General features: G+C 47.6%; 1 protein-coding gene across 1 annotated transcript in view; it reads right to left on the reverse strand.

Moving 5' to 3' along the window:
• Positions 1–668: 668 nt before the first annotated feature.
• LOC142289995 (cilia- and flagella-associated protein 337-like) overlaps positions 669–17,041 on the reverse strand; it is a 200,453-nt gene continuing 184,080 nt past the window's right edge. The window contains exons 28-30 of the mRNA XM_075333941.1: positions 7,988–8,178; positions 7,695–7,798; positions 669–1,083 (exon numbers count right to left, since the gene is read on the reverse strand). Coding sequence (XP_075190056.1) covers positions 915–1,083; positions 7,695–7,798; positions 7,988–8,178 — 464 coding nt within the window. The 3' untranslated portion in view covers positions 669–914. The remainder of the gene's footprint in view (positions 1,084–7,694; positions 7,799–7,987; positions 8,179–17,041) is intronic.

Genomic DNA, 17,041 nt, shown 5'->3' on the forward strand with positions numbered 1-17,041 from the left:
TGAACTTGATTAGAGGTCCTAAGGGTCAGCCCTTTGATCCTGGACATGCGGGGTCCTGCTCTTAAGCGGACTGTCGGAACTGCGTCCCCAGAAGAGGGATTTAGTCCAGTCGGTCGGGGTGGCGTCCATTCTTTCCTGGATTGAAAACCCAAAGAAATCCCCTGCAAGACCAAAGGTCAGTGGGCCCTGAAAGAAGGGTAGGTCCTGGTGTAAAGCATGAATGGAGGAGTGCTGTCACACGTAACCCTTCCAAAGCGCAAGCTAATCCCTGTGGGTGGGACGGATAGGTTTAATGGCTATTTAAATCGGTTCGTGTAGCATGACATCAGACAGGAGAATGAGGGGCCTCATAGTGTCCAGTGGAGCTCAAGTGCCAGGAAAGCGGTCGGCCGTTAAATTTAATGTTGAGCTGGAGTCTGGAGGGGAACCCATTGGGACCAGAAGCAGTGCCCGTGTTATGCGAGTGGAAAATGTCACTGTAAAGAAGACCAGTAAAATTTAGTTGTTTGAAGAAAATATACCAGTGCCTGCTTTATTGACTCAGAGAGAGAATGGACTGTGGCGAAGGCATCCCTGCAGTGGAGTAGCGACTGGGAGGCAAGGGGTTACCAAGTGGCTGCGCTGCGGCCTGATATCCCCTGCTCACACAACTACTACTGCTTGCCCGGTACCCTCCACAAGTCTAAGTCCAACTCGCGCATAAACCCCAGTTTGACTATCAGAGTCTGAATGGTCACTTGACTCAGAAGAAGAGCGGTGCGGAATACCAGAGAAGGCGGCGATCGGTGTGAGGCGTAACCCATTGACACTACACTAGTATTCACACAGGTTTAGGGGAAGAAATTAACAGGAATGCTTCTTTAAAATAAATCTGTCTTTACAGAGTATATGGTTTTGTTGCCGCTAGTCACATGTCATGAATGTACATAGCTCTGAAATGGATCAGTACCAGCAGCAGACATATCCGGCTTTTCGAAAGTCACAGAATTACTTTCAAGGTCAAAATATTGAAGATTGTGAAATGCATTGGGTCCACCATGATCCAGAGGCTTGTGTAAGATCTTGTATTTCTCATGACGTAACCTGCAAAGCCAAATATCAAAAAGACAGAGTTTTGTATAGAGGGAAAAAAAAACAAAAACATTTGCCTTACTGTACACGCTATATAAAGGGAACCTATCAGGTCTCCTCTGCCCTCCAACCCAGGAACTTTCACAGGTGTATGCCAAAATTTCCTGCCTAACAAGCCCTGTCTAATGCTATTTACTAAAATCAATGTTTAAAAAAAGCATTTAGAAAGGGCGCTGTTCCCATGCTAATTAGGCCTGTGACTTGTTGAAGTGAAGGAGATGGAGACCCTTGGTAGAAGACTCAAGAAGGCCATGTGCAATACCCACACAGTCTGTCTGAATTGATGGCATGTACTGTTGTCTCTAGTTTCACAGTGAAAGTGGATGCGCTTGCCTCAGCTTAAGGATTCGGTTCCACTTGCGATTTGCACGGACGAGTGCAATCCGATAAAACATTGGATTGCTCTCACTCTAGTACATCATTATGGGGCAGTGTCCATCTGTGATTGTTTTCTCTTGCCATATTGACATGAGAAATGAATCACAGTATGCTGAGTTTGGCAGCGATTCTCGGCTCACGCACCCCCATACAAGTCTATGGGAGTGTGTGACACATCGTACTGCACTCGAATTGCATACGACCACAGTGCGATGTACGCAGAGACAGGCTGGGGAGGAGATGGGGAGACAATGCTCCCTCCCTCTTCTCCGCACCTGTGATATGGTCACAAGATTGCATCACAGTCGCATATCCCTCGGCTAACGCTCGCAGCAGAGGGTCATTAGCATATCGCTTCCGATGATCTCGCATCAGAAGGGCCTTAATGGCGCACTGGGATTAGAAAACAATGAGCCGGTTCTGGGTAAAGGTGTCTCTGACTTTTCTCAAATTGCGCCGCCTCCTTGATTCCAGAAAGATAATTAACACATGGTGCATACTACTGTACTTTTGAAAATGAGGTGACCTCTACAAAACACAGGAACTAATCTAACAACTAAAGAAAGCAGTTTGGAGAGGCAAACATTTCTTTAACCCTTCGAGAAACAGAGTCACCGTCCTGACGGCACTACATAATCTTCATAATGGATTCACATAGAGTCTCTTGGTCCGAATTTGCCGGCCTCATGTATGCCTCTAGGGTTGTCAGATTTAGGTCTGGAGACGTACAGTCGGTCCGTGAGTCACAGTCTGTACTTGGAGTGGGACACATGAATGTGGGAATGAGGCATAAAGCTTCTAAGCCTGATTTCTTTAAAACATTTTCACTACAGTAACAAAACTCTTCTTAAACATATGGAATGCTTAGAGGACGGGGGAATTACCAACTGTGACCCAATAGATTCACTATAATTTACACCAAAAAGTGACAAATTATAATAGAATAACTGGTATAGTTTTCTGATTCCGGCACATTATACTTCAAAATCCTCCGTCGCTGTCAAAATCCTTAAATGTCATTTATAAAATAGTGCGCTGTAAAATAGCAGAGGTGACCGGGTCATGGAGATTTCAGTTTTGCAATTACTTTATTTAATGTAGGGAACTTTTTTTTACCTTGATATCAAATCACAGGTCATTTAGGTTGAATTGATAAATGAGCACAGAATAATGTCTGCATAGTGACGAGGAAGGAATTTTTATGTCTAGAACGCGGTAGAAAATGTCAAAATCATACAGCTCTACTTTTTAACATATCATTTAGTCATTTCCTACAAAGCATTTAAAGGGGTTTCCCTCTTTATAAATGGGAGTCTGTCAGCACAAAGCAGACCAAGTACAGGCACTCGGGTCACCCTTGGTGAGTCCAAACATTTAAGTACACAATCCCATTTATTTGTTTTCCCTCTATGTTGCTTGGCAGCTTTGGCTTTATAGAGCTACAGAAGGGCGGAGATAGATGGAAAACAAGTGTGACGCTCTGGACTAGCCAGGTAGTCACAGATAGCGCCCTGCACAACACCAGTCCCACACAAGGTAACACCAGCCAAACCATAAACCCTAGTCACCTCCCTCAGAGCTTGATGGACACACCAGGGGGCGGAGCCAGGTGGTTGGCCATGCCCACCGATGAGTTCAGAGGGTCTGAGGCAGGAAACACGTAGTCAGTTGGGAGTTCAGAGAGTAGTGACATTAGTGAAGGAGAGTGGAAGCAGGCCTGTGTAGCAGGTCTGCAGCAGTCTGACAGGTGCCAGGGTCGGAGCCCTGGTACCTTGGCTAGGAGGCAGACGGTGGCCTAGCCTGCAGGAGCCGGGAAGATGGCGCGGTGGAACCGTGGTGGACCAGGACAGGGTAGTGGCCCGCTGGTACCGACCCGGGGAACTGACTGGAAACCGGAGCACACAGGGGGTACTCAGACCCTGAAACGAGGTCCAGAATCCACTGGACTGAGTTAATTGACTGATTGCGGTCTGGACTATAGGTCCTTTCCCACCCAAGTCCCGTCTGAAGACAACAGCCCACCGAGGGAGATAGAAAGCCACCGCACAGGCAGAGAGATCCCACGGGCCAGCGTCTGCGGGCAAACGGGCTCTCCCGACATATACACAGCCGGGGAGTGGACTCCCGTCGCTGAAGCGCAGGCAGTCTACACATACACTACACGGTGCAGGAGAAAGGCCAAGACAACCAAACCGGCTGGGGGACCAGACGCAGCCGGCTGTGGGCACCGACCACCATCAACTTTGTTTACCAGAGACTTGTGTGTGTCAATAACAGTGAGTACAACAGTGCCATCCGGCCGCGCACCGCCCTGCACCGCCCAGCTACTTCTCCCCAACGGGTCCCGGGGCCATCATCCCTGCCCACGGAGGGGTTAACATCTTGCTGCATAACCATCTCCCCCGGGTGCCAAGTAACTGCAGCGGTGGTGTCTACACCTTCACCACATCCCGTGGGTGGCGTCACGAACTCAAACACGACTCCGGCCGTACACCTACCTACCACCCCCCTAAGTAGCGCCAGCACCCTTTCAGAGCGAAGTGACTCCGGGTCCGAAGGCGCTCGAGCCACCCACCAACGAGCCCGGATCCGAGCGGCTCGGCTGCAGCCGAGCGCGGAGCGGTACACAAGCAGGTGGCGAGGTGCACTGAACTGCTTGGCCACACCAAGGGTGCACCGAATGCGCGTACTTGGTATGAAAAGTTATTCTATGCTGATAAGACTCCCTATAAGTAATGGCTTTTAGCTAGATTATGTCACCAGTTACTGACTGGTTAGGACGTGCATCGATTGTAAGAATGAAAAATAAGAAACACAAACAATAAAGGATGAGCAGCCAAAGATCTGTCTGTGCTGCAGCTATATAGCAGCGCAATATAGGTGAATGGGGAGTTGCATTGCAACCTGCAAGGTACTGTGACCACAACAAGCAGGTTTTAAAAAAAAATCCAACTGGTTCTGGCTTTTTGCCACCTGCTTGTTGTGTTTGTGAGTCACAATCTGACCCCATTTACCTGTACTACGTTATAGCAGAGGCTCAGAGCTATTTTTGGCTAAGTTACCATTGCTGCAGCCTAAATGAAAGGGTTAAGTGGGTTTTACACGCTACGATATTTCTAGCAATTACTAGCGATATGGTACGCAAAAGCACCCGCCCCCGTCGTGTATGCGATATCGTGTGATCGCTGCTACAGCGAACATTATCGCTACAGCAGCGTCACACGCACTTACCTGGTCGGTGGCGTCGTTGTGACTGCCGAACAATCCCTCCCTCATGGGGGAGGTGCGTTCGGCGTCACCGCGATGTCACTAAGTGGCCGGCCAATCAAAGCGGAGGGGCAGAAATGAGTGAGACGAACATCCCGCCCACCTCCTTCCTTCCTCATTGCGGCGGGACGCAGGTAAGGTGAGGTTCCTCGCTCCTGCGGTGTCACACACAGCGATGTGTGCTGCCGCAGGAACGAGGAACAACATCTATAAACAACCATTAACAATTTTTTGGTTTTAAGACGACCTCTCCATGGTGAACGATTTTCACCACTTTGGAGGACGTTTAAGGTCACTGGGAAGTGTTACACGCTGCAATACCGTTAATGATGCCAGATGTGCGTCACTAACGACGTGACCCCGACAATAAAACATTAACGATATCGTAGTGTGTAAAGCCCACTTTAGTCTTATGCCATTCACTTCTGCGATGGTAGGGGACCTCTAATGATACATGCGGGAACCCAGGTACCAGTAGATGTGATATCACCTCCTGATACAGAAGTGAGTGGAGCAAGGCTAACCCCTAATACCACTCTGCAGTTTACTGCATATTAGGTGATCAGATACACTGATGTGCTGTGCGTGGGATCTGTAGAGGGGGATCTCTGTCACTAAGGCTACTTTCACATTGCGTTTTTCCCTTTGTTCTCTGGTCCCGTCGGGGCATCCGTGTCAACCCCCCCCGCAAAACGTGTTTCGTAAGCATGCGCCGACGGAGCCATTGACTATAATGGAGCAGACTCTGTTAGCGTGTGCTCTGTCTTGCTGCACCATTTTTGCACATATACGTTTTCTACAGGTGGACACCAAACCGCAGTCTACTACATCTGGGTGTCCGCCTGCATAAAACGTATATGCCCAAAAATGGTGCAAGACAGAGCACACGCTAACGGAGTGGAGGGGAGGTTCGGACAGATGCCATGACCACTGATCGTAAGTAAAAATGCAATGTGAAAGGGGCCTTATTATCTCAGAATCAGTGAGTATGCCAGAGATCAGACCTCCAACAATCATAATTTTATAGCATATCCTAGTGTTACACCATTACACTGTATGATGGGAATACCCCTTTGTATAAAAAGCTTGAAATGGAGAGGGGATGGGATACCATCTAGAAGTCTGTTCGAGTCACCCTATGGTTATGTTAAGACCTTCACTGATTGTCTTCACATTTCTGTTGTAATTGTAATAACAAAGGTGCAATTTGATAAAGGTCTGAAAAGACCCAAAAGTCTGTAATCAATTAATACTAATATTTATTTAAAGCTAACCTGTCCGCATTCAGGCAACATGAATCAGAGCCTGGACGCACGATTGCAGTAAGGTATTGCAGTGGCGTTTCAGAGAATACACTGCTTGAGAAACCAGCAAAAGAATAGAGAAAGAGATTACTAGACAGATGTGGTCTCCGGCTGGCTTCTCTCCGCCCCGCTCCAGTTGATTGACAGATCTCTCCCTATGTGCACACACTGGACAGACTGGCATGGGGTGAGGAGAAGCCAGCCAGGGTCCACATCTCACTGGTCAGCAGAAACACATAGTCCCTTGCAGCATTTCAATAAATACATAAAAATAAAGATGGTATGAATCAGAGCTCTGATTTATACTGTCTTTATTTATTGTTTATTTTTATATTTTCAGAGTGATTTGGCTTTGAGTTCCTTTTTAAAGTGGAAGCGTAGAAACTGTTTTAGATATGTTTTCTCCTATAGTGTATCTGGAAATATCTGTAAGGAGGGGGACATGCAGCCGTTGCTCTCTGAAGACACCAATCTCATTGTTGTGCTGTCACGTGAATTGTGTCCTGCGTCTTTGTAACTAATGTACAATATAGTACTGTAGTAATGTAATGTGTTATAATGTTCATGTGTATAATGTATAGCACTTGCATATGTAGTAGTCAGACTAGAGCAATTGGTAGTTGAGTGTTGGGGCTGGCCCACAATAAGAGGGGTTAGCATCTATGGAGGGAGATGGTTTCCTGTAGGATTTCAGGTAGGCCTCAGTGTGTAACTAAGAGCAGACCTATTGTCTGAGAGGTCGTCAGGGCCGCATGCAAAAGGAAAGAGGACACCGCATGAGTTACTGTGATCCTAAGGTGCTAATCGAGGCACAAGAAGCGAGACAACACTGAGGCTAGAGACCAACCTCATAATGGAGCGTCCCCAGGCAGGAGAGTCCAGAAGGTAGAACTTTAGTGACAAGGTCCCAACCCTAATGGGTCAGGACTAGTCTATGAACGGAGTCGACTTTCCAGGGTGAAGTCTTCTCAAGCATCAGCAAGTGCAAGGCTTTTTCTTGACACTATTGACAAACCCCTTACCCCCTTCCTCTACGAGGAGAAGAGACGTAAATATGTAAACGCCTGGGATCATGAGGCTCCACTCTAACCATAGTGATTCGAACCACTGTACCCCCTCATCTACAAGAAGAAAAGCCGTGAAGCCGCGGAATGGGATACTGACTGTTATCAGCTGGTCTATTGAACAGGACTGAGTTGTGGTGGGACTCACAGGACCAGTAAGATCAGAAACAATCCAGAAAGGCAGGAACTATGTATGAATATGCTTCGTGAAGTTGGAGCATACTGGAAGTTTTGTGACTGCTATCTCATGAACAAATTTGTTACTGAAGGACTGTTGAGTAAACCGTTAATGGTTAAAGTGAACTGTTGGTCTCCTTGTTGGTCTGTATCATCATATGGTCCTGGCCAGCCGAAGCAAATGGTAACATGCAGCCTGTACGGACACAAAGCCCACATGACACCAGTCCACACACGCGGCCAGGATCGTGGCTTTCATGTAGTGTGCCGAGAAGTCCGGAGTCAATCCCGTGCCCTTGACTACCACCCCGCACCACTCTACGGATCTATGTTATATGCATAAGTAGATCTCCTGTCACATTGTACATCTCACCGCTTTCCGGTACTGTGGGAGAGATTCTGCTTGTTGATCTCCTTTTGGATATCTTCCTCTGTTACATTTAGCAGTAAGGATTTTGTATTGTAGTTTACTTCATTCTGCAAAATACATAACAATAATAAGATTCAGGAGAATACAGTTTGCAGACGCCTTATAAAAAAAAATTATTGCTAATTATAGAATAAGTCATAAACTAGATTGTAAATATGTATGAAAGGACTCTGGCGACTTTTCTATACTGTGAATGTGTTTTTTCTTTTAATTAAACTACTTATTGCTCTCCAAACCTTCATATCCAATGTTTCTTTCGATTCCTCTTTTTCTTTAGACATCACTTCTTCTGGATCAGTTGCGGGCTCCTCCAGCACCGGATGCACGGGCATGCTCTTTGGGTCAATGAGGATCTCGTATGGCACCATGGGATGTTTCCAGGATGCTGGGGTAAACACCTCCCATGGGTCAGCCTGGCCAAAGGTGCCTGAAGCAATGTATGAGATGTAAGTATGGTTTGTATAATTTCCACTGTGCAAAAGTTACCGTGCATAAATGTTAGATTATATCTACAGAAATATAACACAGTTCTATTACCCAATGTACTTTCTTCTTTATGTTACTCACCTGTCTTGGTTTCAGCCCAGAGCTCGGTGTCTTTGCGTGTCTTGGACGACTCCCTTTGCTTTTTTACATGTTGTGTCACCATGTCAATCAGGCACAGTATTGTGCAGTCATGCTAACAGGTCTTATAAGCTGGATAAGCTTGACTGGAAATCTCTATGCGTGGATACCGGAGTTAGTATCCACACAGTTACTTTGGACTGCTTCCTTCTTCTGCATGGACTCTGTGACAAACTCAGCCGTGTTATATTGCTGGGTAGTTCTGTTACATCATTGGCCAGTTCTGCCTGACCTATGTAACAAACCAAGCTTTGCTATACTCATGGGTAGCTTTGCCACACTGTTGGCCAGTTCTGCCTGGACTCTGTGACAAACCAAGCTTTACTATACTCATGGGTAACTCTGACACACTGTTGGCTAGTTCTGGCCGGACTCTGTGACAAACCAAGCTTTACTATACTCATGGGAACTCTGCCACTCTGTTGGCTAGTTCTGCCTGGACTCTGTGACAAACCAAGCTTTACTATACTCATAGGTAACTCTGCCACACTGTTGGCTAGTTCTGGCCGGACTCTGTGACAAACCAAGCTTTACTATACTCATGGGTAACTCTGCCACTCTGTTGGCTAGTTCTGCCTGGACTCTGTAACAAACCACGCTTTGCTATACTCATGGGCAACTCTGCCACTCTGTTGGCTAGTTCTGCCTGGACTCTGTGACAAACCAAGCTTTACTATACTCATGGGAAACTCTGCCACTCTGTTGGCTAGTTCTGTCTGGATTCTGTAACAAACCACGCTTTGCTATACTCATGGGCAACTCTGCCACACTGGTGGCTAGTTCTGCCTGGAATCTGTGACAAATCCAGCTCTGCACAGAATATACAAAGTCCAGCACTACCTGATATATTGTGAAAAAAAATATATATATATTTTATTGCATATGTGTAGAAAGTATAAATAATATTCACTTGTATCCCCAAAATGACATTAAATTTGGAAGAAACAATTCTTTGTCAAGCCTGGTGTACAGACAGACAGGAACTTCCACCTTAAAAATTCTTCTCCAGCCAAAACCCAAATCTTACAGGTATAAAACGCTCGGCTGGATGCTGCATTGAGAGGTAAAACTTTATATTTACTTTATACATAAACATATATAAAACCGTATTTACCATATTAAAACCAAACATTCTTAGCGTCTCAGGATATAATTATAATATGCTTACATGATACTGATGGATTCAAATCCCACCAAGAACAACACCTGCAAGGAGTTTATATGTTCTCCCCAGTTTCCTCCCACACTCTAAACACATACTGATAATGAATTTAGATTTGTGAGCCCCAATGGGGACAGTGATATTGTCTGCAAAGCATTGCGGAACATGATGGCGCTATATAAGCATTACATAATAAATAAAATAAATGGATCATCTTTATATATTCCTTCTCTGTTGTAGATTACTTTTTGTGGTACCATAAACCTGGGGAACCATGAGTTGCAGATGTGGTGAGCAGGTTTCATTTACTTAAAACTCACATCTGCTATATCACTGGATACATCACTGGCCAGTTCTGCATGACAAACTTAGCTCTGCTATATTGCTGAGTATACTGCCATGGACTCACTAACCAACTCAGCTCTACTACTTATAACACTGCTACAGGATACCACTTTAGTATTTAGATAGTTGGTGTCTACGCTGCCACCACTGACTACAACCTATTTTTTCTTGGACTATGTGACAAACCCAGGTATGCGATATTCCTGGGTAACTCTGCTGAATTGTTGACCAGTTCTGCTTAAACTATGATAAATCCAGCTCTGCTATATCACTAGGTAACCCTGCTTAAAGGGAATCTGTCAGCAGGTTTTTGCTACCTCATCTGAGAGCAGCATAATGTAGGCATCATAAGAGATCCTGAATCCAACAATGTATCACTTAGATTACTAGGTACAGCCATTTTGACACAATCAAAGATGAAAGAGATCTGTCCTACCCACACAAGACTCTCAATAGAGATTATACATTGACAGTGAGATGTCAATCACAGGAGGGGGCGTGCTGGACTGTTTTCTGCATGACATTGTAGTCCAGCAATGATAATCATTAGGTGATAAAGCTTTTAGTTTAAGTAAACAATATGTCACGGGTGTGTCACGGGTGACAGACAGTACTCTAGTGTCCGGCAATAGAAGGTCACAGCATTTGGCTGCACAAAATGCTCCCTGACTTTTATTGTTCCTCCTGTCAGTATTCAGTGTACTAGCTAGTTCCTCTGCTGGGTTTTCATCATTTTTTCTTTAAGACCCAGCGGAGCTCCTTTTCCCTTCAGCTGCTGATCATCTGTATTTCCTCTTGGGTTTAAATACTCTCATTTTCCCTGGACTGGTGCGGGTGATATTCAGTTCAGTCAAGCTCTGGATGCAAGCAGGTGGCTTGTACTCATCTATGGTGTTGCTGTACTTCTACATGAATCATTTGTGGATTAGTAGATCATGCATTTCTCAACTGTGTGTCCTCCTGTGTCTTGTTTAGTGGGGTTGACAAAGAGCTCATCACACACATTCCCTATTTAGGGCCCAGTACTAGGGATACCTAGGGTTCGGTTTCCAGCTGGGAGTGTAGGTGTGGGACCTATCTAGAGTAATGAGGGACCCCAGGGACCAGCGGTAGGATTGGTCAGGAGTCACTATCTCACCCTTCCTTAGACACAGGGTTTCCCTTCCCTTTTGCAGTTTGCTTGGAACTTCCCTGTACCTAATGTGACACAATAGCACACAGCCTGATAAGAGAGGCATAGTTGATTTTTGTTTTCTTTTTTAACCTCTACAGCATACTGTCCTCAGATTTCATAGCAAAAACCTGCTGACAGATTCTCCTTAACCACTATAACATCAGGTTTACTAATTCATTGAGTAAAATATGCTATATCGTTGACAAGTTTTGCCTCAAAAAGTCCTATGTGAGACAGCTCTGCTTCTTGTTTTCTATTTACGGCTGTATTGCAATACTACACTGCTACACCAGTTATAGTTGCCACAACTTCCACTTTGATTTGTGGCTTCCCGTGGTCCCAGTTCTGCTATTTTAGTCGCTGTCCTGCTGCATCTGCCTCCTTTGTTTTAAATAGATCATCCTACTGCACAAACACCATCAGCTGTCTATGCTGAACCATCATGCACCTCCAATTTTCACATTTCGGCATACAGAGGTCACTACTACCGCACTAGGTCTGAGTATGAGCCCTTAGGAAATATGTAATCTAGCCTACGATTCTGCATAAATGTGCTGTAAATTTACCATTACGCTGCTATCAGAGCTTTTGATGCAGTGTTTTGAGCCAAAGCCAAAAGTAGATTCAAAAGGAAAGCCATAAGGCTATGTGCCCACGTTGCATCGAGGTAGTTGCAGTTCTAAATGCACCCTTTGGCAGACATGGTATTTGCCAAAGTTGCTTTTGACCACAAAAACGCTATAAATACGCTTGCGTTTTTACCGCGTTTTGCCGCGTTTTTTAACGCGATTTACATGCTTTTTCATTGCTTAAAGTCAGATGCGTTTTGATGACAAATACACTGCTAAATAAAGTTTTAACATTCAAACACTATAAAAAAAAGGAAAAAAATGATAACAAATATCAAGATTATAATCATAAACAAAATAGCTGCTTTTATTAAAATGATAAATGTTTGTTAATATTTATGCATAAAATAACGTTAAATTAATCCTTTTCTTTATTTTAATTGTCGGACTATGTGTGTGTAAAGGATGCATTTAATATAATGTCAAAACGCAGACAATTAAATTGTCAAAAATGCTTGTTTTCTGCATCCAAAAAGCAGGTAAAACGCTAGGATTTTGATGTAGAATGCGTTTTGCATCTTCTCATTGACTCTAATGTTATCAAAACTCAGCTCAAATGGCAAAAACAATTGACATGCTGCTTCTTTAAATGCTGAGTTTTTGCCAAAAATATGCAAATTAAAAGCAACGTTTAGAACAGCATTGTGCGCACAAAAAATCCCTATTTCTCATAGACTTTGCTTGGAAATCAAAACGCATGCCTTTTGGCATTAAAACACTGCAGTTGAAAACGCTGCGGAAAAGCATGTAAAAACGCAAAGTGCGCACATAGCCTAAAACTATCTCCATATAAGGCCCCTTTCACACGTCAGTGATTCTGGGACGTTTGTGCTTTTTTTTAAACGTACCAGAATCACTGACATACGCAGACTCATTATAATGAATGGGTCTGCTCACACGTCAGTGATTTTTCACTGCACGTGTCTCTGTGCGGCGTACCCGCGTGTGCGTGATTGCCGCACGGAGACATGTCCATTTTTTTCTGGCATCACTGATGTCCCACGGACCACGCAGTGGTGTGATCCGTGAAACACGTGCCAGAAAAAAACGTGCTTTTAAAATAAAAATCATTTTTACTCACCCGGCTTCAGCGGCGCTCTGTGCAGCCAATGCAGCCTGTTGCTTCTGAGCCGGCTCATTACTGTCGCGCATATTCATAATGCACGACACAGCCGACCCGGAAGCAGCTGCTGCGGGGGTCAGCGCCGGCCGGATGCTGCACCGCGGGAGCGATCAGCACCATGGACAGCGGGAGCGCGCACAGGTGAGTTGTTTTCTAAGTGCAATCACGGGCCACGGAGAACGGAGCCCGGATTGCACTTAGACAACCCACGTGTGCCGTGATTCACGGCACACGCAGGGACATGTGCGTGTTTTACACACCAGTGAAAAACGGCAGTGTTTTTCACTGACGTGTGAAACGGGCCTAAATGTATTTTTATAAATAACTGTATGGCAAGAAGAAAGTAGATTTTATTATGCTGTATTTGTGTCTCTTATTTGTTATTTCACATGTTGTCTCTAATTAATTCAATTGACAGGGATGTATAATCTCCCCGGATTCCCACTGATTAATGTAGCTATGCGCGCTACTTATATAGAAAGATCACAAGATAATTGGGTCTATTAACTCAAGTTCAGATTGACTGAGAGTACTTGAAAGTCAATTTCCTCCAGGGAGGTTATGCTTTCTGTGGATGCCAAAATTCAATCGCTGCCAACTACAGCCGCTAATTCATTGTATTAAATTAGCAGAATAAAGGGGGCTTTACACGCTACGATATCGCTAATGCAAAGTCGTTGGGGTCACGGAATTTGTGACGCACATCCGGCCGCATTAGCGATGCCGTTGCGTGTGACACCTATGAGCGATTTTGCATCGTCGCAAAAACATGCAAAATCGCTCATCGGTGACATGGGGGTCCATTCTCAAATATCGTTACTGCAGCAGTAACGAGGTTGTTCCTCGTTCCTGCGGCAGCACACATCGCTCCATGTGACGCCGCAGGAACGAGGAAGCTCTCCTTACCTGCCTCCCGGCCCCAAGGAAGGAAGGAGGTGGGCGGGATGTTACGTCTAGGTTGCATAGTCCTATCCAAAGGTTCTACCATGTCATGGTCTATAAAACCTCCATGACATTCAGCTCAGTCACTACCTTGAGCAACACAATGAAAAGAGCATCATGAAGGAACCGTCACACTGGTCCAAAGCAATTGAGAGGCAGGAACTTCAAAGTTATAAGTAGTGGTAAATTACTTTTGTTACATATTACAATAGCCCAATGTGATGCCCTGGACTAGTCAGGTCGTCCCAGGTAGTCACACACACATCACCCCCCTCCCCGATTAGGTGACAGCAGCCAACCTAGAAACCCTTGTCACCACTTTCCAGGTTTGATGTCTACACCAGGGGGGCGGAGCCAGGCAGTTGGCTCCACCCACCGAGAAGTTCACAGGCCTGGAGGCGGGAAAACAAACACACAAGTTGTTGTGCAGAGTAGAGAGAAGTCAAGTTCAAGGGCAGACCTGTGCCCAGGTCTGCCAACAGACTACTCCGGTGGCTGGGTCGGAGCCCAGTCACCTTTGGCAAGGAGGCAGACGGTGGTGGCCGCCTGCAGGAGCTGGGATTACAGCCGATGGAATCGTAGGGACCGGGGTCGGGCGGTGATACACTGGTACCGAACCGGGGAGCCAATTGGAAACTAGAGCACCAGGAGGGGTACTCAGACCCAGTACAAAGCCCTGAACCGACAGGGCCGAGTCAAATCAACTGATTGAGGACTGGACTTAAGGACCTATCCCACACAAGACCCGTTAGAAGACAACAGCCCAACCATATAGGGTAAAGCCACCGCCAAGGCATAGAGACCCAAAGGGCCAGCGTCTGCGGGCAAACGGGCTCCTACGGCATATACAAGTTGGGGAGCGGACTACCGTTGCTTAGGCATAGGAGTCAAAAGATTCTTACAAAGAGGTGCAGGAGAAAGGCGGAAACCACCAACCTATTCTGGGAGAAGCTGCAGCTGGCTGCGGGCCCTGTTCATCACCCCGTTTGGTTTACCAGAGACTCCACTGTATTGTGCCATAGTGAGTACACCAGTGCCTTCGGGCCGCACACTGCGCCGCACTGCATCAGCACCCAGCACGCACCCGCTCCCCCGCCTCAGCACCTCCCTCGGGCCCCCGGGACCATCGCTCCCCTACCCACGGAGGGATCAACACCAAGCTGCGCAACATCGTCCCTGGGAGGCCTAGTTATCGGCAGTGGTGGTGTCCATACATTCACCACAACCCATGGGTGGCGTCACGAACTTACATCCCAAACCACCGTGGCCCCGGCCGTGGAACTCCCAGTAAGTCCCTGCGTGCAACTCCCTTGCAGAGCGACGTGACCCCCGGGTCCGTGAGAGGCTCCAGCCACCACCCACCGTACGAGCACGGATCCGAGTGGCTCGGCGGTCGCAGCCGAGCCCGCGGGGGGGTACAGATCGACTCTTCTGGCGTCTGCGAACAGGATAGAACCGTCCACTTACCTGTGGAAGTGTGCCTTGGAAATTGTCGTTGGCGGCGTCCCGCTGAAAAATTGCAGAATCCGCTGTCTTTGGCGCGAAAAGTTCCCTTCCGAGCCGTCTTCCCTGAACAAAAAGGGCGCAAAAGTGAAACCCCGCCCCCCGAGAGCAGAGCGGTGCAAACAGCAAGGAGAGTGCCCGAGAAAGACCAAGGGGGGGCGGGTGAAGATTCGGCCTCATGTGACTGAAGAGATAAAAGGCAGGGATGCCAGGACTCTGCCACCCGTTGTGTTCCTGGATCCCGAGAGTGCAACATGTCCGCCCCGTCTGAGAAGCCCGAATTCCCGGGGCCCGCGCCTGGAACGGCGGCGTGGCTGGAGGCCCAGATGATGCTACTGTGTCACCGCAACCAAGCCGAAGTGCGCCTCCTGATGGACCAATGGACAGCAGAGGTGGAGGAGCTGGCTGCGGTCGCGCGGTCAAACGAGGTGGAGACCATTTTTGCGGAGCTGGTAGGTGACCCACGCCCCTATGTCCCTGAGGGACCGGCCGCTGCGGCTGAGGGACCCGGTATGCCCCTGGCCCCCAGGACCATCGCTCCCCTACCCACGGAGGGATCAACACCAAGCTGCGCAACATCGTCCCCGGGAGGCCTAGTTAACGGCAGTGGTGGTGTCCATACATTTGTGGCGCCCCTGAGGCTTCCATCGCCACAGGTCATTGCACCCCATCTGCGGTGTGATGCCCCATTCTGGGAGAGGAAGAGAGTGAACTCCGGTCCCCTGGTAAATTCACACTACACCCATTGCTAGGGACACACAGGACCAGGGAAAGTGGCAGGCAACCCTCCCATGCTGCATGCTGAGAGGGGCTGTAAGACCCATCCCTGCTCCCATAGGTTACAGCTTAGCAACTGGGGAGGTGGGAGGAGCCTAGGAGAGCAGACAGAGAAGGGAAGGTCAAGTTTAGTCAGTTCGCTCAGGGAGTGGGAGAGTGAGGAGTGAGCATGTAGGACGAGAAGAGAAGAAAGGGTCGCAGGGCCGCGGGTAGTCCTGTATGGTACCACGAGCAGTCCTTGTTGGGTACCGCTGCCGAGGGCCCAGAGGCGCTACGGGTAGCTGCAGGCTGCGGTGGCCCGTTCCACAGTGACATCGGTGGAGTGATTAGCTGCGACAGGGGACGGTCCCTAGAAACTGGAGGAGTGAAAAGACAGTCTCCAGACAGTAAAAACCGAGGCCCAGGGAATTGCAAGCTCCCAGGGCCAGCACCCAGAGCAGACCTTCAGAAAAGGGGAAATCAGCCGACAGGTGACCCCCCAGCCTGGAGGCTGTAATGGAGGCCAAGCCAAGTCCATCTACCTAAGGCAAGGCTAGTGAAGACAGCAGAAGAAAGAGACACTAAGAGAAGGGCACCGGCTTTCACTCTCAGAATCACCCAGAAACGGCGGAAGTCCCTGACAGTGGTCCCAGCAGTCCAAGGGTCCCTACAGCTGTGACAAGAACTGTGAGTAAAGAACTTGAACTGCACCCTTGAAGTGGTCTCTGTTATTGCAGCTGCATAGACATTCACAAGCACCAACTGTGCCCCGGGCATTGCTCCACCTGTGGGGAGCAGTACTACCATTGCTGCCATAACATCATCCCGGAGGCCTCACACAGCAGCGGCGGCTTACTAGCCGCATACCACAGGTGGCGTCACGAACACAACCATTAACAAGCAAGCCACATATTATACTGACACCCACCAGGGCCACGGAGCCGGGCCCAGCCACCACTGACTACCACCGGACTAGTCCGGCCCGGCACCGGGTGTCCCATAGCCCTGGGGTGGGCGAGTCAACTTTTGGCG

This window comes from Anomaloglossus baeobatrachus, chromosome 2, assembly GCF_048569485.1.
Source record: "Anomaloglossus baeobatrachus isolate aAnoBae1 chromosome 2, aAnoBae1.hap1, whole genome shotgun sequence".
Lineage (NCBI taxonomy): Eukaryota > Metazoa > Chordata > Amphibia > Anura > Aromobatidae > Anomaloglossus > Anomaloglossus baeobatrachus.